The sequence below is a fragment of the Sinocyclocheilus grahami genome, unplaced genomic scaffold, assembly GCF_001515645.1.
Source record: "Sinocyclocheilus grahami isolate Dianchi unplaced genomic scaffold, SAMN03320097.WGS_v1.1 scaffold162.1, whole genome shotgun sequence".
NCBI lineage: Eukaryota > Metazoa > Chordata > Actinopteri > Cypriniformes > Cyprinidae > Sinocyclocheilus > Sinocyclocheilus grahami.
In genome coordinates, this window is record NW_015505341.1 from 645,349 (window position 1) to 666,828 (window position 21,480).

General features: G+C 37.0%; 1 protein-coding gene across 1 annotated transcript; it reads left to right on the forward strand.

Annotated features, from left to right (window-relative positions):
- The first annotated feature begins 858 nt into the window (after positions 1-858).
- On the forward strand, positions 859-20,366 carry LOC107592992 (alsin-like). Its single transcript, XM_016282573.1, has 33 exons — positions 859-1,132; positions 1,330-1,475; positions 3,013-4,347; positions 5,510-5,678; positions 5,783-5,879; positions 6,388-6,465; positions 6,577-6,765; positions 7,557-7,728; positions 7,838-8,027; positions 8,104-8,169; positions 8,262-8,424; positions 8,510-8,641; positions 9,627-9,755; positions 9,859-9,882; positions 12,250-12,320; positions 12,726-12,792; positions 13,302-13,501; positions 13,728-13,793; positions 14,383-14,481; positions 14,616-14,783; positions 14,868-14,979; positions 15,122-15,199; positions 15,313-15,440; positions 15,526-15,690; positions 15,955-16,072; positions 16,955-17,112; positions 17,385-17,501; positions 18,090-18,266; positions 18,763-18,808; positions 18,902-18,963; positions 19,058-19,207; positions 19,328-19,424; positions 19,774-20,366. The coding sequence occupies exons 1-33, from the start codon at positions 1,110-1,112 to the stop codon at positions 19,810-19,812; spliced, it is 5,031 nt and encodes a 1,676-aa protein (XP_016138059.1). The 5' UTR covers positions 859-1,109; the 3' UTR covers positions 19,813-20,366.
- Positions 20,367-21,480: the final 1,114 nt, after the last annotated feature.

A 21,480-nucleotide genomic window follows, 5' to 3' on the forward strand; every position in this document is an offset into this window, starting at 1 on the left:
TAACAAGTTACTAGTGTGTTGCTAGCATGTTTATAACATGATTGAAAAGTTACTTGTATGTTGCTAGCATGTTTGTAGCATGAATAGCAAGTTACTAGTATGTGGTTAGCATTGGTGTTAGCATGATTAACATGTTGCTAGCATGTTGTTTGCATTATTAGCAAGTTGCTAGCATGATTCTAGCATTATTAACATGTTGGTAGCATGATTAACAAGTTACTAGTGTGTTGCTAGCATGTTTATAACATGATTGAAAAGTTACTTGTATGTTGCTAGCATGTTTATAGCATGATTAGCATGTTTGCTAGCATGATTATTAAACTATTGACATCCTACTTGATTAACAAGTTACTATCATGCTAGCATGATAACAAGTTACTAGCATGTTTATAGCAAGATTAGCATTTAGTTAGCATGTTATTAGCATGATTAGCAAGTTACTATTATGTTGCTAGCATGTTTCTAGCATGATTAACATATTGGTAGCATGATTAACAAGTTACTAGAATGTTGCTAGCATGTTTGTAGCATGAATAGCAAGTTACTAGTATGTGGTTAGCATTGGTGTTAGCATGATTAACATGTTGCTAGCATGTTGTTTGCATTATTAGCAAGTTGCTAGCATGATTCTAGCATGATTAACATGTTGCTAGCATGATTATTAAACTATTTTCACAGTTTCCTGATTATACATGCATCACCAAAGTTACAGAAATGTAAATAATAGCGTTAAAGATTTTCAGAAAACATCGCGTTATGTAAATCTGTACAATGAGACCATTTTGACCCTCCGCGCTTCCCGTCGTTCCCACAACAAACTTCACAGAGTGATTATACTGACAGGTTGAGTCGCGAGCGTATCATAGATATCAAAAGCGGAGCGCCATTCTCCCGTAAGCTACTGAAGGATGTCACGTCTAACTAAAAACGATGTGAAAAGTTTTGTAAATGCGCTCTTGTGCGGTTTCAATGTGTGACAAGCTGAATTTCGATATAAAAAAAAAACATCCCGTGAGTGCGTGTAAGTGTGAGTCAGTTACTTTCGCTTGTGAAGTCCGTTTAAATAGCTGCTGGGTGCCGGAGTCACACCGTCTAAAATGGAGTAAATCATGCTGATGGAGGAACAGAGCAGGTGTGTGCTTATTTCTGTTATAATGTATTACTATGTAGGTGTTCGCTATCTGTTATTATTTATTCCCTCTCGTCTCGTTACAAACCGGCATGCTATTTCCCCGTCCAGTTGAAGGCAAAATGAATTTTGAAGGATGTTTACCCAGCTCTTTGCATCAGTTGTTCATGCACGTTCAAAAATGAATGTGTTTGTTCCAGCTCTGGAGAAGAGGAGGGCTCTGGAGAGAAAGGTGTGCTTTACAGATGGCAGGGCTATTCCTGCAGGGTGACCCCGGAGAGACTGCTGCTGTCCAGGCCAGTGCTTCATGCTGCACTGGGGACTCTACATGGACTTCTGCTGACAGGTCAGATCTCTTGACAAGTAAAGTAAGCTGGGAATGAGCTCATAACTCAGTGGTTTACAACTGCAGTCATGAGTTTACAGGCACCTTGCGTAATCTGGAATTTTAACAAAATAAGAAGAATCATAAAACTCGCGTAGTGTTTTTATTTAGATTTTGAAATCCATCTTTTCACAGTGAGGACTGCATCTTCATCGTTTTTTAAAAGCTTATAGATTCTGCAAGGTGTGTAATTCCTGCATCATAGGATTACATAAATTTTTTATCATTTCATTTATTCCTTTGAGATGCACTTTTTTACACGTTTTTTTTCAGTGACAAATCAGTAATATTTTACATTTTCATGGCTGTTTTAGACCCTCTATCTGACTCTCTAAAAGGTTGTTTTTCTGCAGGATTTTTTATATATTCTTTCTTTTTCTTTTTTGTTGTTGTTGAGAATTAGTATCAATCCTACTTCTACCTTATTTCCTCACCAGTTATAGACCAATTTGGAGTAGACGTCACAGTTACGTCACTTGCAGCTGCGCGTGCATTGTGGTGGCAGAAAAACACTGGGAACAAGAGGAGAGAAATGGGTAAAATCCATGGAATAAGAGAAAAAATGTATTGTTGTGCATTTGGATGTCAGAATCTGAATGCAAATAATTTTAATAGAATATTGTTGTCAAAGACTCCATTTGAAGCTAAACGCAGACAATAAAACGACAGACTATAGATGAAAACTCCTACTTTTAAAGTATAAATTTGATTTAAACAGTAGGTCTGCATAATATTCACATATGCAGTTCATAGGGGACATGTTCTATTAGCCTACAGTTACAGCATGAAAAAGCTATTTAAACCTATAACATTTACCTATTTTATCTCACAATTCTGACTTTTTTTCTCACAAATGCAAGTTTATATCTCCTAGTTCGGACTTTATAACTCAATTTAATTGTGAGTTTGTCAAATCTGAGAGGTAAAAACGACAGAAGTGTGGGATATAAACTGTGATTCTGAGCTGAGGGGAAAAAAAGAGAATGACGAGTTAATTTTTTTTAATCAGAATTGTGAGATATAATCTCGGAATTTAGGAAAATGTCAGAATTTTGAAATATAAACTCAAAATAAACTAGAATGACGAGTTAATTTTTTTTAATCAGAATTGTGAGATATAATCTCGGAATTGAGGAAAATGTCAGAATTTTGAAATATAAACTCAAAATAAACTTTTTTTATTCTTTTATTCCATGGCTTTCATAGACTGCTACTTTAAAACTGTCATTTTCTGCCACCAGATAGACTCCGCCCACAACAAAACATCACTGTTTGCAAACACAGAAATGGTCTATCTATTGAACACCAAATAGGCATGTACATGTGGACAGTGATTAATATTTTTTGGCAGCCACCTTAAAAAAGTTGCACACAGCCATTTATGTTGCAGGGTTACAAATAATGCTCTTCAAGAAACTTTCATGAGAAAGTTTTCTAATGAAATGATCTCTTGGACATAATTGTCTAATTGTCACATGTCAATACGTTCTTCTCTTAGATGGGCATGTGTATAGTTTTGGCGAGCAGCCGTGGAAACGAGTCGAATCTCATCCTGATGGCCCTGTTATAGAAAGCGCCCTGAGCGGTCAGCGTGTGATCTCTGTGTCAGCGGGCAGCTATCACTGTTCTGCTGTAACGGAGGATGGCCTCATCCACATGTGGGGGGAAAACTCTCATGGCCAGTGTGGTGTCTCTGGAATGGACCAGGTATCCAGTCCCACTCCCGTAAGTGTGGTGGATGGCGAGACCCATCCTCCGCAACTGGTCCGAGTCCTGAATGTGGCCTGTGGAGCGCAGCACACTCTGGCCCTGTCAAGGAAGCATGAGGTGTGGGCCTGGGGTAGTGGCTACCAGCTGGGACTAGTCACCAGCGTATTCCCGGTATGGAAACCCCAGAAAGTGGAGCATCTTGTGGGAAGATATGTGGTTCAGATCGCTTGTGGTGGGTTTCACAGCCTGGCCTTGGTTCAGATTCTTTCTCCCCCAGAGGTCAGTCAGCAAGCTCGGGATAGATGTGGGCAGTGTAAGCAGAGCCTTTACACCATGATCGATAAGGATGACCATGTTATTATCTCTGATGAGCATTACTGCCCACTTGGAGTGGAACTGACTGATTCTAAAGAAGGTCGACGGTCAGGACAGAGTTCTCCAGCTCAGACACCGCACAGCAAAAACTCCTCGCCCCACTTCGAAGTATCCCCGTTGACCTCGAAGAACATCTGCGAAGACCTAGGTTCTTCAGTCGGATCTCAGAAAAATACAACAAGCCAGGAGGCTCAGCCAGACCCTGCTTTAACTGAGACTGGACATCCACGTCTATGGCGAACCAAAAGCACTCCCTACCCTGATGAGCAAGCTCTGAAAGACTACCTCAAAAGAATTTCAGACCAGACCTTCGCTGAGCAGGCCGAGGCCACCTCTTTGGGAGGTTCCCATCCTCCGAGCCGTCAGTCATCACTTACATGTCCTTTCCGATCAGACCAAAGTGATGAGCTTACACTACGTCCCTCTTCACCAGCACTTAGTAGAACTGATAGTATCACAGCTTCTGGCAGACAGCGCGGTGCATCAGACAGTATCATAGACCGGAAGCATTCCACTTCTGACGATTCTTCACAGCACTCAAGTGTAGATGGAGGCATTTGCATCAGTGACCTTGTGATTAGCAATGGATGTTTATTTGAGTCCTGTGAGGAAGGAGGAGAGCCCGCTGGAATGGACTTCTGTCCAGCGGATCCTCTTCAAGGCAAGAAGAGCACCAGTCTGACAGACATCATTTTAGAGGACACTGAAGCACATAATCGCAGAGGGTCTTTACCTGGCTTCTCTCCAGGTACTGTGAACCTCAAATTTTATATGAAAAATGTTTATAAAATGTTAAATCAGGGGCTATAACATTTAATTTATTATACATAAACTGATCAGGGCTTTTTCTTCTGTTGTTTAGATTTTTAGTTGCCCAGCCAATATTTTCACATCACTCTTTTTTTTTTTTTTCACAATTTTTTTGTGAAGTATTTATTTTTAATTTTTTTTTACAAAAAATAATATTTGCAACAAGCTGGAAATTATACAGCTATGATTTACTTCCCTAAATTCATAAACAATATTTTGAAAACAATGGCATACCATCTAGAATATTACTAAATAAAGTTTTCAATACATTTATATAGTACTCTCAGTAATTTTTGCAATTTTTGGAAAAACCTTATCTATGTTATCCAGCTGAATATCAATATATTGGTGAGACATTAGCAGAATCCGCAAAAACATTGTAGAAATGCATCACATGCACAAAAAAAACAAACATTTAAATTTGCAATAAAAATGAATGTAAATGTTTCAGTAGCAATGCAGCACATTATTTTCGTCAGCTGGCTTTAGCTGGCCATCCACATTGTTGAGCCATGGTAAGAACATAGTAAAACATGAGCTGCCAAATACTACTTACTTTATCTTGGTACTTTAACTTGATAATACTACTTTATCTTGGTAACCCCCTTTCATGCGAAACACTTTCGCTCCCAGAAGAAATTAATCATGGATGACTGCACACAGGGTATTTCTACAATGGCATTAGTTACTGAAAGCTTTTCTTTTGTATGATGTTGCATCCATATTGGTCTTATTGATCTTCATAGATGTCTTGTTGGACAGCAAGACAAGAAGTTACTGAGTGAACGTTTAATTGATAGTTCACCCAAAATTGAAAATTCTGTCAGCATTTCTCATGTCATATTGTTCAAAACCTGTATGACTTACTTTTTTTTCTGTGGAACACAAAATATGATATTTTGAGATTTTACAATGAAAGTTAAAGGTCATCAAAACTTCTTCATCTTTAGGTTTGGAAACAATATGTGAGTGAGTAGATGATTACAGAATTGTCATTTTGGGGTGAACCATCCCTTTAAAAACAATTTCTACAGTTGTATAAATTTGACTTATTTGGTCATATGCACGAGGAACATTTTTAATATGCTGTTGAATTTCAGTGTCACCTTCTGTTAGTCATCGAACCAACCATTTAAGAGCTATAGTGGGTGCCGTGACTACTACTTCTACCTCAGAATCCAGAAATCTCCTTCCTTCCCTCTACACTGAGGTGTGGAGTTGGGGGAGGGGCCAGGAAGGTCAGCTAGGTCATGGAGACTATTTGCCCAGGTACAACAGAGCCCATAAACACATAAGTGTTTTGTTTATATAACTGTTCATGTCCTTGACCACAGTGCATGACTGGAAAAATATTTTGTTTTTTACCCTTACAGGTTACAGCCTCTCTGCATCAAGAGCTTAAGTAAAAAGGAAGTTGTCAAGATCACTGCTGGAGCAAATCACTCCTTGGCACTGACAGCTCAATGTCAGGTAGGGAGGGACTTCAAAATATTTCTCCAATTGATTATAGGCTGCAACAGTGACTGCAAAATCCTTCAGTAAAGACTTTTAGGCCTGAACTGATTCATAGCAAAAATATACATACATACTGTATATATATTAAAAAAAGACTCAAAGTACAAGACTGTATATCTATGAGGAAATTACTAATTATCCAATAAAGCCTTGCAAATGATGTAACAGCAGCCTGGGTCTCATTTCTTTAATATTAATGCATTATTTTCTTATTAGAAAACTGTGTTACTGCATTTGAATGGGATTGTTTGCTTTATAAAAACTTTAGGTTGGACAATGAAGTTGATTGAACACCTTGTAGCTTATGTTAGGTCTGTTTTCAACGTTTAAACCAGTGTTATTTTAGTTTTATTTATATACTTTTTTATTACAATGTTATTACAAATCTGGATCCCTAAATGGTCTGTTCTCTTCTGTCACCTCTTCCTCATAACAATAAGTGTGTATTTCCTGTCCCTCACAGGTTTATTCCTGGGGAAGTGACAAATTTGGACAGCTGGGTCGTATGAATGCTCCCAGCACAGTTCCTAATCTCACCATGGTATACCTCCTTTAATATTTTTATGATATGCAATCACTTTTTCTGCAGACCTTCCCTTTTAATAAACGCAGTTCCCTGGATAAAAATTAATGTGCTTTTGTGTGACAATAGATCTCTGAGGGTATCCGTGTGTGGGACGTGGCAGCAGGACAAACGCACACTTTGCTGCTGGCTGATGGAGACTGTTATCAGCCCATACTGTACTACAGCGGAGAGCGGGTGCTGGAGAACACTGACAGTGCTCATCCCCTCTCCGGGACCTGCACCCAGACGCCCACCCTTCTGCCCTTCTGCATGAATGTTCGTACAGACCGTTATAAACCTTTATTCTGTTGATACAGTTATTTTTTACTGTGTGTAGGCTGTGTTGTAAAATAACATCCACATTTATTAATTTTACACAATAAACTCATAAATTAGCTGATGCCATCCTACTTCACTGAAGATTGTTGTACACAGAGTACATCATTACAATACATACCACAAAATTAGTAACAAAGAAAAAGAAATGTTAATAACAAAAATGATCAAATAAAATAGACATTCCAAAAGATATCTAAAAATGAACTGTAAGATTCATTATATTACTAACTATTATATAACTTTTAGATTTATTTTTGTTAATAAATCTGAAAGAAAAAATTAATATTAGATGAAAACCTTAAACTAAACGAAAATTAGAAATGTTGTGTTTACTGAAATATGTTGAAGTACTAAAAACTACTAAATGAAATAAAAATAATGCTTAAACTGAAATAAAAACTAAATTATACAATTTTTATAAAAAGTATTATAAAAAGTTATACAAGTTTATAGATATTTTTTAAAAACTAAATCTAATAAAAATTACAAAAGCATAAAATTACTGCAAATTAAGGTCAAATTAAAATGAAAACTTAAAATATAAAAAATGAAACAAAATATTAACTTGGTATATAAATAATAAGTTGCTTATTAATAATTTTGCCAGCAAGTATCAGTGATTGGTTGATATACATAATGTAAGGTAATGGCATTCATTTAAATGTTTGTGATTTACTGTTTTATGTAAAGCAGCAATTTACTATAAATTGGCTGTGTCCTGTGTTTAGATTGGCTATGTGAGCAAAGTGTTTGGGGGAGGACTGAATTGTTTGGCCTTGGCTGACCAGAACGCAATGGGTTTCATAGCTACAATCCATGAACTCGCTTCGGCAGAGAGGAAATTCTACTGCACCCTCAGTAAGGTGAAGAGCGAAATCCTGAGCCCCCTGCTAGCCCGTGGTATGTAACAGATTGATTTACTCGTTGCACATTTTGGATTGTTTGGATAATGGAGTGTTACTGGGTTTTATAATTTGATATGGATTGTATCTGCTCTGCCATAATGTAGGGAGTTTGGCCTTGTCTCTGGGTCAGTCCTCAATGTTGCTGTTTCAAGGGATGGCTGGTAGTTTCAGCAAGCTTTGCCATCTGACAGGACAGCACTCAGTATCCCTCACCAACTTCCTGCAGCTAGGAAAAGTAATCAAAACACTGGTCTTGATCAAGAACACAGACCTTTTCATGGACACATATAAAGAGTAAGTACTATTCAAACTATCATCTTTTATATTTTACAATCTCTGTGATAACACAAGTGATGATGTTTTTCCTCAGGTACTGCGATCCAGTAGGAAACTTTCTTGTTATGGGAGGATTCCAGTCATTGCTGAAGCCCTCACAGTGCGTTGTCATAATCATTCATATATTATTTATTGGCATCATTATAATATATGCAAATAATATATTTGGTCATGCATGATTTGTTTCTTCAGAGAATGCTTTGGGAAGAAACTGGAGTTGATACAGACTCTGCTAGAGCCCAAGGAGAAGAACACATCACCCTATGATCTGTTAGTCAACTTGTTTTATATGCCTTTGCAGCACATGCATGGGTATAACAGATTACTTCTGAAACTAGCCCACTGCTTTGAAGTGGTAAGAAAATGATGTGATTCTCATTATGCTCTTTAAAGGAATTAAAGTGGCTTAAAAATACATGACATAATCTTTCATTGTTTAGAACACTGAGGAATATGAATGGATTCAGAATGGCTGCTCCAAATATGAAGATTTAGCTCGCCTTGTCAGCAAGCAGAGAAGAGATGCTGAGGCCACTTTCAGTTTCTGGAGGAACTTCAAAGGAAAGAATTCGGTATGGTGCAGAATGTGAACTTTTGTTGCAGTCACTTAATTCTAAGGCAGATAGTTGCAGTCCTGGCTTCTGATGATAGATGACCTTCCTGACAGATCACTGTACAGCTCCCATAGCCATTGTTTTTGTTGTATAGCAGCATTCTTATATATTAAGGACTATGTGCATTATTCAGAAGTTTTGGGTTGGTAATATTTTTTTTATTATTTGAATGTAGTTTAAAACTTGTTCCTGTATTTGCAAAGCTGTATTTTCAGCAGCCATTACTCCAGTCTCGAGTGTCACATGATCATTTGTTGCTCAAAAAACAGTAAAATAATTCATTTGTGAATGAAATTGAGCAAACACACAAAGCATATGAAGTTTTGACAGCTGATGCTTCAAACATTCACATAAATAGAACACAGTTTAAATATGAGAAATGAGAACTATAGCAAGTGTGAAAACACCCTCATGAGTGAGTGAGTGTGAAGAGTTACTTGCATTGTACATTTGAGCGGTAACAATCTACTAATATCCAAACAAGAAGCAAATGAGATTAACTTTTCATTTGTACCACATATGTTGTCTTTACTAAGCAACAGTTTCTATGTCAATCTGAGAATTGTTTTAATAAACAAATAATAAGAAGAAATGTTGGCCTGCTGTAGTGGTTGACGCATGATGCAAAATAATTTGCCATCATGAAAATGTACCAGGGTTTGGCTGGTGTTAATTTCCCACCCTGGCAGCAGCACTTGCGACTGTACAGTATATTACTTCCACTGTATAATGTGGTTAAGTTGACCTAGTTACTATTTCCTTTAATGAAGTTGAATTGCTCAGCATGCTGCAAGACTACACAGTGTCAGATATGACCACAGAAGTTTCAGATACATTTCTGTTTAGTTGATGTGGAAACCTGTGTGTGGCCGAACAGATGCATGTGTACACGTGATGTGTCTGCATGTGTGGAGTTCTCTTTACGTGATCTTCTCTTTCTCAGGAATCCCTGCGTAAGCCGTCTCGTCGTCTGGTTTGTGAGAGCAGTAATAAAGCTCTGGCCTTACAGAACGCTGGAAGATTCTCTGCCAGCTGGTTCATCCTCTTCAGTGATGTGCTGGTTCATGCACAGGTTAATTCATTTTAACACAAAATTTTACCACCCAGTTATTTTTATTACACTCATTTTTTTTTTTTTCATTCATGTTCTTTTTTTATTGTCTTCATTCATTCAGGGCACTATTCCATCAAAGAAACTTGTGAGTATTGTGTGTTTCAGTTCCTGCCTTCACAGAATCAGTGTGTAATTTAAGACTTGAGACATTGAAAAAGCCTAAAAACAAAAAGCCTGTATGAGGCCTGAAATATCCATGTGGAAGTTGTTGTCTGATGGAAGTTTCCCAAGCTAAGGCCTTTTTGTTTCTCCCTTCTGAATCATCAGCTGGCTTCTTTTTTTGCCGTTTTTTTTTTTGGCTTCTAACTGAAGTTCATTATTCTGCTGAGGAAAGATGCATGTTTTAAACGTACACCGTTCAAACTAGGCTGCTTATGTTGAAGTGTTTGGGATGTGGCTTTTAATGATGAGACCTTTTTTGTAATCAGGCTCTCAAAAAGTATATAACAATTTGGATATAGATTTATCGGCCAACATATCGGTTATCGGCTTTCAAAAATAAAGAATAATCGGTTATCGGTATCGGCCAAAATTTTCATATCGGTGCATCCCTAATGTAGAGTCATGCTATGTTGTAATCAGGTTTATGGAAAGAGTGGTTAACAAAGATGGTAGTGTGAATGAAAATCTTGCTTTAATGTGGAATCTTTATGTACTAAATATTTTGTGCCCAACCTTAAACTTGTTCAAAACTGATTAGCGTGTAGAAGACATGGCCTAGCAGATAGTGTGCCAACGTGAGTTCAAGTCTAGCTTGTGTCATTTGCAGCACTTTCTCCCTGTCATTATTAGCCAGCATTGTTTTTGTACATTTAATTGAAATAAAGCTGATATAAAATACAAATTATTAAAAGTTAAAAGGAAAAATGAAAACATAAAGATAAAAGCTAGTTCAAAATGTTAATAAAAACTATAATGGTACATTTACTAATAATACTAGTACTACATCTGTAAAATGTCAGAAAACCAGAAATGGAATCAAAATAGTTAGGGCAACATTGAGACATCATTATTTGATCCTGGTTTTAAACAACTGGCTTTTAATTTTTAACACTGAAGCTCCATTTAAATTTGTACAGTTATATCATTTATTGTTTTCAGGTGTGTGAGTGTGGTCCAGGTATACCAAATGTCTCCACAGTAGATCCTGCAATTTTTTATGTTGTGGTTACAAAATGAGAAAATAGTGTTTTTGTGAAAATGTAAAAGTGCACGTTTTCTGTAAGTGTTAGGTTTAGGGGTAGGGTTAGTGGATAGAAAATATAGCATTTGTACCATGTAAAAATCATTATGTCTATGGAGAGTGGTCATAAAACACAAAAAACCAACTAGTTCAAAATGTTAATAAAAACTATAATGGTACATTTACTAATAATACTAGTACTACATCTGTAAAATGTCAGAAAACCAGAAATGGAATCAAAATAGTTAGGGCAACATTGAGACATCATTATTTGATCCTGGTTTTAAACAACTGGCTTTTAATTTTTAACACTGAAGCTCCATTTAAATTTGTACAGTTATATCATTTATTGTTTTCAGGTGTGTGAGTGTGGTCCAGGTATACCAAATGTCTCCACAGTAGATCCTGCAATTTTTTATGTTGTGGTTACAAAATGAGAAAATAGTGTTTTTGTGAAAATGTAAAAGTGCACGTTTTCTGTAAGTGTTAGGTTTAGGGGTAGGGTTAGTGGATAGAAAATATAGCATTTGTACCGTGTAAAAATCATTATGTCTATGGAGAGTGGTCATATGTGTGTGTGTGTGTGTGTGTGTGTTTGTTTGTCAGGTATGCTGGCATATTGCCTCATATTGCTTTGTGGTTTTTGAAACTTGAACTGTGTATGCTCTGCTGTTTTCTCTGCATGCTTGGTTGGTCTGTGTTTCTTCTTGGTCTATTCTGCCAGTGGTTTGAAAATGACAATAACATTTAAAAGTTTCAATTCCTCCCTTGTCTGCTTTTACTGGTCACACACCTCAGAGGGGCACTACTTCAACTACATACAATCATATCATGTCATGGCACATCATATACCATATCACATCATATCATATTGTTTCATTGCATACTTTTTATTTCCATGAAATAAAATGGATCTTTCTAACTGTTGATTTATGCCTCAGTTGTAGTAATATGTTTGGGTGTTGGGTGTGGATTCCCTTGTTCAAGAGAGCATATCATATTTCTTATGTAGGTACATGGGTGTGTGTTTGTGTGAATGGGTGGGTGAAGTTCCTTGAGGAACTGACAGTGTTTAATATGGCTAATGTGTTTTTTGTCTTTCAGGCAAACCTGTTTTATTCATAAATTAGATGTATTTGCTGTAAATGTTCTTTTCATGAATCTGCAGTAGCAGAGCAAAGGCTTTAGTTTTATTCCCTTCTTAATGCACTGTAGATGAGGGAGTGGTTTGCTTATATGTAACTGATTAAATTCTCTCTGTTTCTACAGTTCTCATCTCATTACGTCTATCCACTTGCTACACTGTGGGTGGAGCCCATCTCAGATGAAAGTGTGGGCCAGTAAGTTACTCATCTCAACATCTTTTATCTTTCATTCAAACAGTTTTCTGCTATTTTAGTAGAGTTTAGTTTAGCACATGACATTTCATTAATTGTTAGATGGTCTGTAATGGTCTTGTACTTGCTGTATAGAAGTTTTAAGGACACCGTTGTGCCTATACGAAAACAAAAAAATCAATCCCCATATACCAGGGCTGGGCAACTTCGGTCCCGGAGGGCTACAGTCCTGCAGAGTAGCCTCCTAGGGTACTTGAAGACATTGATTAGTTTGTTCAGGTGTGTTTGATTAGGGTTCGGGCTAAATTCTGCAGGACAGTGGCCCTCCAGGACCAAAGTTGCCCAGCCCTGCCATAAACCAACAAATTAAATTTCTGCCCCAGTTTAATTTATGACTGTCATTACTAGACATGGGCTTAAACTGACCACACCTGAAGATAGCTTTGTTGTTCTGGCAACGTCCCCTTTGGAAAAGGTAATGCACTGATGCAGTCAGAGTTCGATTGAGAAGTTTATCATTAATTGTTAGATGGTCTGTAATGGTCTTGTACTTGCTGTATAGAAGTTTTAAGGACACCGTTGTGCCTATACGAAAACAAAAAAATCAATCCCCATATACCAGGGCTGGGCAACTTCGGTCCCGGAGGGCTACAGTCCTGCAGAGTAGCCTCCTAGGGTACTTGAAGACATTGATTAGTTTGTTCAGGTGTGTTTGATTAGGGTTCGGGCTAAATTCTGCAGGACAGTGGCCCTCCAGGACCGAAGTTGCCCAGCCCTGCCATAAACCAACAAATAAAATTTCTGCCCCAGTTTAATTTATGACTGTCATTACTAGACATGGGCTTAAACTGACCACACCTGAAGATAGCTTTGTTGTTCTGGCAACGTCCCCTTTGGAAAAGGTAATGCACTGATGCAGTCAGAGTTCGATTGAGAAGATTTTCTGTTTGGCATTAATTCTGCCGCCCACTGGCTTTCTGGTAGGGGAAGTGGCTGAGAGCCATTAACCAGGCCATTGAGGACGTGCTTGCTGTAGGCCTGAACGGGAGGACGCATGTTTCTAGAAGCAGCCAGAAAGGTGAACCTCCTACGTCACGTACTTCCACCTACACTTTCAGCAAAGAGGGCCGACTCAAAGATGCCACGTACGAGGGCCGCTGGCTGTCAGGCAAACTTCACGGCAAGTGAGTACATGTCCATAATGACTGTTTGTGTTCACACTATACAATACAAATATTTCTCTCAATCACTTAAGCATGGCTGTCATGCCTTTATGTTTTTTGAGGGAACACCAGTGGTAGTACTGCCTAACATGCCAAAATCATTTTTTCTTTGAATCCACTGTGGTGCATGTTGAATTAACTGTGGTTCACATGTACCTGTACCTTCTGTTGTCCTTTCTTTAAACAGAGGCACCCTGAAGTGGCCAGATGGGACAGTTTACTGTGGCACATTCAAGAACGGGTTGGAGGATGGGTCAGTATGCACAGTTTAAGATGAACATACCTGTGCTTGCAGATTCTTTGTTATATACACTACCATTTTTGTTTTTGTTTTTAACAAGATTGAATTAAATTGTGACAGATAAAGGCATTTATAATGTTTATAAAGATTTCTGTCTTGACCTAAATACTGTTCTTTTGATCTTTCTCTTCATTGAAGTATGAAGTAAAAAAAAATAATTATAATTGTAGTTTTCACAAAAATATTAAGTTTCACAAAAATTGACAGTTTTCAACATTGGTAATAATAAAAAATGTCTCTGAGCACCAAATCAACACATTAGAATGATCAGGTCAGGTGACACTGAAGACTGGAGTAATGACAGCTGGAAATGTAGCCTTGACATCACAGGAATAAATTACTTTTTAACAATTCTAGTAATAGAAAACAGTTTTTATTTTATTTTAATAATATTTCACAAAATGACTGTGTTCACTGTATTTTGTTAAAATAAATGCAGCCTTGATGAACATAAGATACTTTTTTCAAAAACATTACAAATCTTACCTACCCCAAATGTACTATGTATGTTTTTATACTCACCATTTCTCTTCTCATTTAGATTTGGAGATTTTATGATGCCCAACACGACCTTCAACAAGTTTGAGCGTTACCAGGGTCACTGGAAGGAGGGGAAAATTCATGGCTTTGGCACATTTTGGTAATAGTTATGTAAATGTGTGTATTAAAAAGCTCTTTGAAACATTATCAGTTAATGGGGGACCCTGAACATCTTAAATTGGTAGAATTGCCATCTAGTGCCTTACCCATGGTCTGACTGTTGTGTTTTTGCAGGTATGCTTCAGGTGAGGTATACGAGGGCTCATTCAGGGACAGCATGCGTCATGGTCACGGCATGTTACGGAGTGGAAAGTTGGCCTCTCCTTCCTCCAGTAGTGTGTTTGTGGGCAAGTGGGTTCAAGGGAAGAGAACAGGCTATGGGGTGTGCGATGACTTCAGCAGGTATGTACATTGTAGTTACCAAATTTGAGATTTTAAACATCCTCCTGCATAAGCAACTCATTAATTACTTTTCATATCTCCCAGAGGAGAGAAATACATGGGAATGTGGCTTGATGATCAGCGTCATGGAGACGGAGTCGTTATCACTCAGTTTGGATTGTATTATGAAGGAAACTTCTGTAATAACAAGATGATGGTCAGTTAAGATGTTATTATATGCCTGCATTGAAGTGCCTGTAATTTGCTTATATTAAATATACACTTCTTTCGCTGGTTGGGCACTAGAGACTGTATGTACTATTATTTGAGCAACTTACCATGACTTTTGTCTGATGTAGGGCAATGGGACTCTTCTCTGTGATGATGACACTGTCTTTGAGGGCGAGTTTTCAGAAGACTGGACTCTGTGTGGAAAGGTGTCTTTGAAATAATGTGACCGTTTCCAGCCACAGTAAATTTGTAGAAACCATATTTGTGCATCTTAATGCTTCTGTGTATTTGAATCTCCTGTGGTTTTATGGATGTGAAGGGCGTTCTGTTCATGCCTAATGGTGACTCTTTGGATGGGGTCTTTGACGGTCACTGGGGAGCTGGTCTGAGAGTGGCTGGAACATTTACAAAACCCTTTGAAGCTTTGAGGAGCGAAAGAAAGATTCCGTAAGTGTGTCATAAACAATGCTTTCTTTGGCCTACTGTATATTTATAAGTATTTTTTAATCTGTGTTTGTGTGTGTGTGTGTAGCGTGGCTGGTCAACACGCAGTGCCTGCAGAAGAAAAGTGGAAGGCAGTGTTTGATGAGTGCTGGAGCCAATTAGGCTGTGAAACTCCTGGTGAAGGAGTGTATGAAAAAGCCTGGGAGAGCATCGCCATCGCCCTCACTGCCAGACGCAGACAGCAGAGAGATCGGTATGTACACACACACACACACAAGAATGAACAAGTAAAGGTGTGATCACACTAGGCTTGTAACATACAAAATGCTTTATACTCTGCAACATATATTTAAAGTGTTTAATGAGTTCTTGAAAAAAAAATGAAATAAATACTAATTCAATAGTTTACCAAACTCGAACTTTGGTACACAAAAGACAAAACTTCTTTGTTTATATGCACATGAATGTAAGTGAACAGAGTGTGAAGAAATCATCAGTGACGTATGTTTGTCTATAGTCCAGACGAGCTGAGCCGATCTCAGACTAAGATGCTGGAGAGTCTTGAGGTGATTCCTCAACATGTGGGCCCTGTTACTGCAGACTCCTACAACAACATCCGTCGGTATCTCATGAAGGTGAGACTTCCAAAGGCTTATTAACACCAAGTCTGTACAGTTGTACAGATGCCTCAAAAAGCATTTGAACACTTGGGTCACAATAAAGAATGTCATTGAATTAGATCAAATAAAAAATCAAACCATGTTGCATCTGCAAACACATAATGCTATAGTTTTTCAGAACTAATCTACTTTTCTGAGCCATTTTTGCAATTACTTTGAACAAACTGTTGTCAAGGTGATTTTTAGTAAAGAGAACTGACTTCATATATATATATATAAATTACAGGTGTCTTAGGACAGTAACCACAGGTGGACATGATCCACTAACATGTGACAACCATAAAGTCTCTCTTTAAAATAATTTTCGTCTTGATTTTGATGTTGTAAAATGTGTTTTCTTATTTGAAAATGTATTTTTCTTTCAAATAAATGCTATCTGGTTTAATAATTTCTTACATAATGTAATTATAGTACTGTTTGTGGTCGGTACGATTTTTTAATGTCTTTGAAAGAAGCCTCTTATGCTCATCAAATAAAAAACATAATACTGTGATATTTTGCAAGTTAAAGTAATTCTTAATTGTTATTAAATTTTTAAATGTAATTTATTCCTATAATGGGAACGCTGTATTTTCAGCAGCCATTGCTCCAGTCTTCAGTGTCACATGATCCTTCAGAAATCATTCTAATATGCTGATTTGCTGCTCAAGAAGCATCTCCTATTATTATCAATGTTGAAACAGTTGTGCTGCTTAGTATTGCATGATTATTATTATTATTATTATTATAGTTACTAAAATAACTGCAATATGTAATATGAATAGTAGTGTAGATTCATACTTTTTTAAATGTATTGCCTCTTTTTTTGGGGGGCGGGGGTGTAATGACTCTCTTTAGGCTTGTGATACCCCGCTTCACCCACTGGGCTGGCTGCTGGAGACCCTTGTGACTGTGTACAGGATGACCTATGTTGGTGTGGGCTCCAATAGACGCCTCCTACAGCAGGCAGTGGAGGAGATCCAGTCATACCTAACACGCATATTTCAAATAGTCAGGTAACACATTCCAGCTTTTCTGTGATTGCTTCAGTATGAGTTACAGGAAACCCTAGTGCTTTAAAAGCCAGCAGAGCATTTTGCAAAGCTCATAGAAAGCATTTTACTCATTGTTATAGCTTTACTACTTTATTACTTAATGAACTCGCCTAAATGTAATAATGAGGCATACTGTTAATTTCATTACAGTCTCAGAGACCACTGGATATTACTTGATTTTCCTTTTAAGGCCGTTGTTTTTCAGATATTTGTGTTACAAATATTTGCCGCAGGTTTCTGTTTCCTGGTCTCCCTGAGGATGGAGGTTTTATTCTGGATTCCTCCAGTTCCTCAGATGAGGGCACAGACTCTCTTAACAGCAGTACACACTCAGAAACTCCACAGCAGGGGTAAGACAGCATCACTATGACTGAACTACTGTTTTGTTATTTCTGATTTTTGCACTTTTAAGTTGCATTATATTAAGTTGCATTTACTTATATTGATCTATCTACCTATCATCTGTTTGTATGTGTATAGACAGATCTAACAGAAAATAGTAAAAACAGTAATATTGTTAAATATTACTAGAGTTTAAAATAAGTAGTTTTCTATTTTAATATATTTCATAATGTAATGTATTTTCAGCATCATTACTCCAGTCTTCAGTGTCACATGATCCTTCAGAAATCGTTCTAATATGCTGATTTGCTCCTCAAGATACATCAATATTGAAAACGTTTTGCTGCTTAATATTTTTGTGGAAACCGTGATACATTTTTTTCTGGATTTTCTATGGATAGAAGAACAGCATTTATTTGAACTAGAAATATTTAGTAACATTGTGCATGTGTTTACTGTGGTTTTTGATCATTTTAATGGATCCTTGCAGAATAAAAGTATTACATGTGTTCTTACCACAGAAAATAAATAGATGTATACAAATAGATATAGTTACTTTCTGAAAGTATAGCAGTCTTGTGTTGTGTGTGCTGCAGTTGGATAGTGAGCAGTTCAAGTCTTCTCCTGCCGGTGTTGCTGCCGAGGCTTTACCCTCCTCTCTTCACCCTCTACACACTAGAGAAAGAGAGAGAGGAGGAGGTATACTGGAACTGTGTGTTAAGACTCAACAAACAGCCTGATCTTGCTCTTCTAGCCTTCCTTGCAGTACAAGAGTAAGTGACAAAAGTAACAGTACCATATGAAATATTATTCTATAACAGTGTTTATGATACAATTATACTGACCCTAAAAAGTATTTGGACACTTAAGCCATTGTATTGAATGCAAAATATCAAACCAACTGGCATTTATCTTAAACATATAGCACAAACACACTTTTCAAATGGAGCATATCATGAAAATATCGTGAGAAGAATTTTGGTTGATAAACAATGGATATATTATTTAAAATGAAGACAAATTATATCTGGACACCAGAATATCATGTCCTTGGTAAGGCATTGCAAAAATGCATTAGTAGTAGTCAATTCACTTTCACTATTCACAGTAGTCAGTCAACACAAGACTGTATTTATAATGCAGTGTTTTTATATGGGGATTTAAATGAGTGAATAATGCATTATAAAAATAAAAAAGTGTGGTTATAACGTATTATAAAATGGACGGTGGCTTTTACAGTTTTGAGTTGAATGTCTTTTTGTTTTTCAGAAAGTTCTGGCCAGTTTCTATTTCTGTACTGGGAGAGAAAAAGCAGGTAAAGCTTTCTGTCTTTCCTAAGAAAATAATCAGTAATGACACTGCTGGTAAAATATATCACTTTATTGGTTCAATTGAATTTAATGGACAGGTCTTGCCTAGTACTAAAGAGGCCTGCTTTGCCACTGCTGTTGAAACCCTGCAACAGATCAGGTAAAGACAGTTTTGTGAGTAACAAAGGCAGAAAACAACAACAGGAACATTTTAGTAGCAGTCTTCTTTTTTATTTTTCTCTTTGCTTCTACAGCACAGCATTCACTCCCTCAGACAAGTTGCAAGTGATACAGCTGACCTTTGAGGAGGTCACTCAGGATGTGCAGGCTCTGCTTGGGAAAGAGTTTCTGTGGTGCATGGATGACCTCTTTCCGATCTTCCTCTATGTGGTGCTCCGCGCACGGTACTTTTATAAACCTTTCACTGCATATAGACCTCATTGCAATGAAGTTATCAGCTGAAACATAAATGTATGTGCAGTTTGTCTGCCCATGTAAAGAACCTGTCGCTTGTGAATGTGTAGGATCAGAAACCTGGGCTCTGAAGTGAGTCTGATAGAGGATCTTACAGACGGAAGTCTACAACTGGGACAGCTTGGATTCATGTTGACAACTCTCAAAGTGAGAATGAATTTTTTTTTCACACAACTTCAGGGACAAGTAGCATTACTACTTTTAAAATCATAAAGTTATGTCATTAGAATATCAATTTTACCTAGTTCATTTAAAATTCTTGACAAATTCTGAGTTTGATCACTTGATGTAAATATAAAAACTTGAAACTGAATAAATAATGTATGACATGACCCCTTTTAATATTGGGGGCTGGTTTTACGAACCAAAAGTTTATTTGTAAAGCTAAAGCCTTTAAGGATTTGAATGAATTTTAAGGATAATCTCATCACACGCAATCACTAGTCCCCTTTCATTCTCTTCCATGTTTTACTTTAATCTCTTTCTCTGCCCTTAGGCCTGCTACAACCAGATTCAGCTTGAGAAGACGACATAGGAGGGGTTGGTTTGCGAGCGGTGCAGCCACAGCTTTGCCAACTTGCGCACAGTCTTACGGAGCAGGTGCCATTTAAAGAGACACGGATTACAGGTCAAGTCAAGATGTGCTCATTTATTTCAGGTCTCAAAAATAAGATCACTTTCCACTCATCTCTCTTAAGCACTGTTCTACAGAGATTACTTCAATTGTTATAACTATTGAGACTCTCACATTGACCATCTGGCTGCCAGTTCAGTTACCTCTTGGAGAAACATGTACATTTCAACACCCATATTACCTGGACAGAAAAGAGACGTTTTCTGTTTTATATAAGATAGCAGAATAAGCACTCAACAGGTGTCACAAGGTTATTACATGCAGTTTCAGTAATAACTGACACTCATATTGCTATATATTATATTCTGTATCAATCTGCCTCTGGCTTATATACTGATACTCAAGCTAATGATGATACTGTGATTTTAATATAATCAGATGAAACTATGTAATTGTATCAGAGCAGTGATTAAATGACACAAAAACAATAAGGGTTTTTGAATGAATTATCTCAGATTGACAGTAACTTGAATGAATGAATGAATGAAAGGTATTGCAAGAAAGATGTTTTTGAAAGAAGTCTCTTATGCGTACCAAGGCAGCAAAAAACAGTAATATTAATTAAATTTAATATTATTTCAGTTTAAAATAACAATTTTCTGTTATGTAATTTATTCCTGTGATGCACAGCGGAATTTTCAGCAGCATTACTCCAGTCTTCAGTGTCACATGATCCTTCAGAAATCATTCTAATATACTGATTTACATTTCTTATTATCAGTGCTGAGAGCAGTTGTGCTTCTTAATATTTTTGTGCAAATCCTACTACTATTTTTCAGGAGTTTTGATAAATAGAAAGTTCAAAAGAACAGCATTTATTTAAAAATATAAATCTTTTGAACATACTGTTGACATTTTTACTGTCCCTTTTAATCAATTTAAAGGTATAGTTCACCTTCAGTTGCTGGTCCCCATTGACTTCCATAGTATGGAAAAAAAAACACTATGCAAGGGGAACAGCAACTGAAGGTGAACTATCCCTTTAATGCATCCTTGCTGAATGAAAAGTTTAATTTCTTTCAAAACATCTTACTGATCCAAAACGTTTTAACGGTAGTGTACAGTATATAAATGATCCTTCTGAAGGATAAAGCAGTGGCATCAGTTTTTAGAAAATGTAGCTTGTTACTGCAAAAGCTTTGAAAATAGTTACGGTCACCCTACTGAAAGTTTATAGTATCGTTAACTACTGTTAACTTGTAATCAGTACTAAAAAATCCTATAGCTGCATCCCTAGTAATAAGTAGCTTTTTATTGGGTTATTGGTTTTGTTGTCATTTTGCACATTACGCGGGGTTGCAGTGATTCTAAATACATTTGAAGTCTTGCGATGTAGGTATTATAAACTGCAAATAGAGATTTGTGACTTAATGGTGTTATTAAACCCCCTTCATGTAAAGGTGACTTGCAATAGTGAACAAATAATGTAGTTCCTAATTGAAGTCAAATAATATATCGTGATGTATTTTTAAAAAGTAACTGTATAATCCATCTGATTATAACACCATGGATATTCTGAGAGAATATATGACCCTGGACCACAAAACCAGTCATAAGGGTCAATTTTTT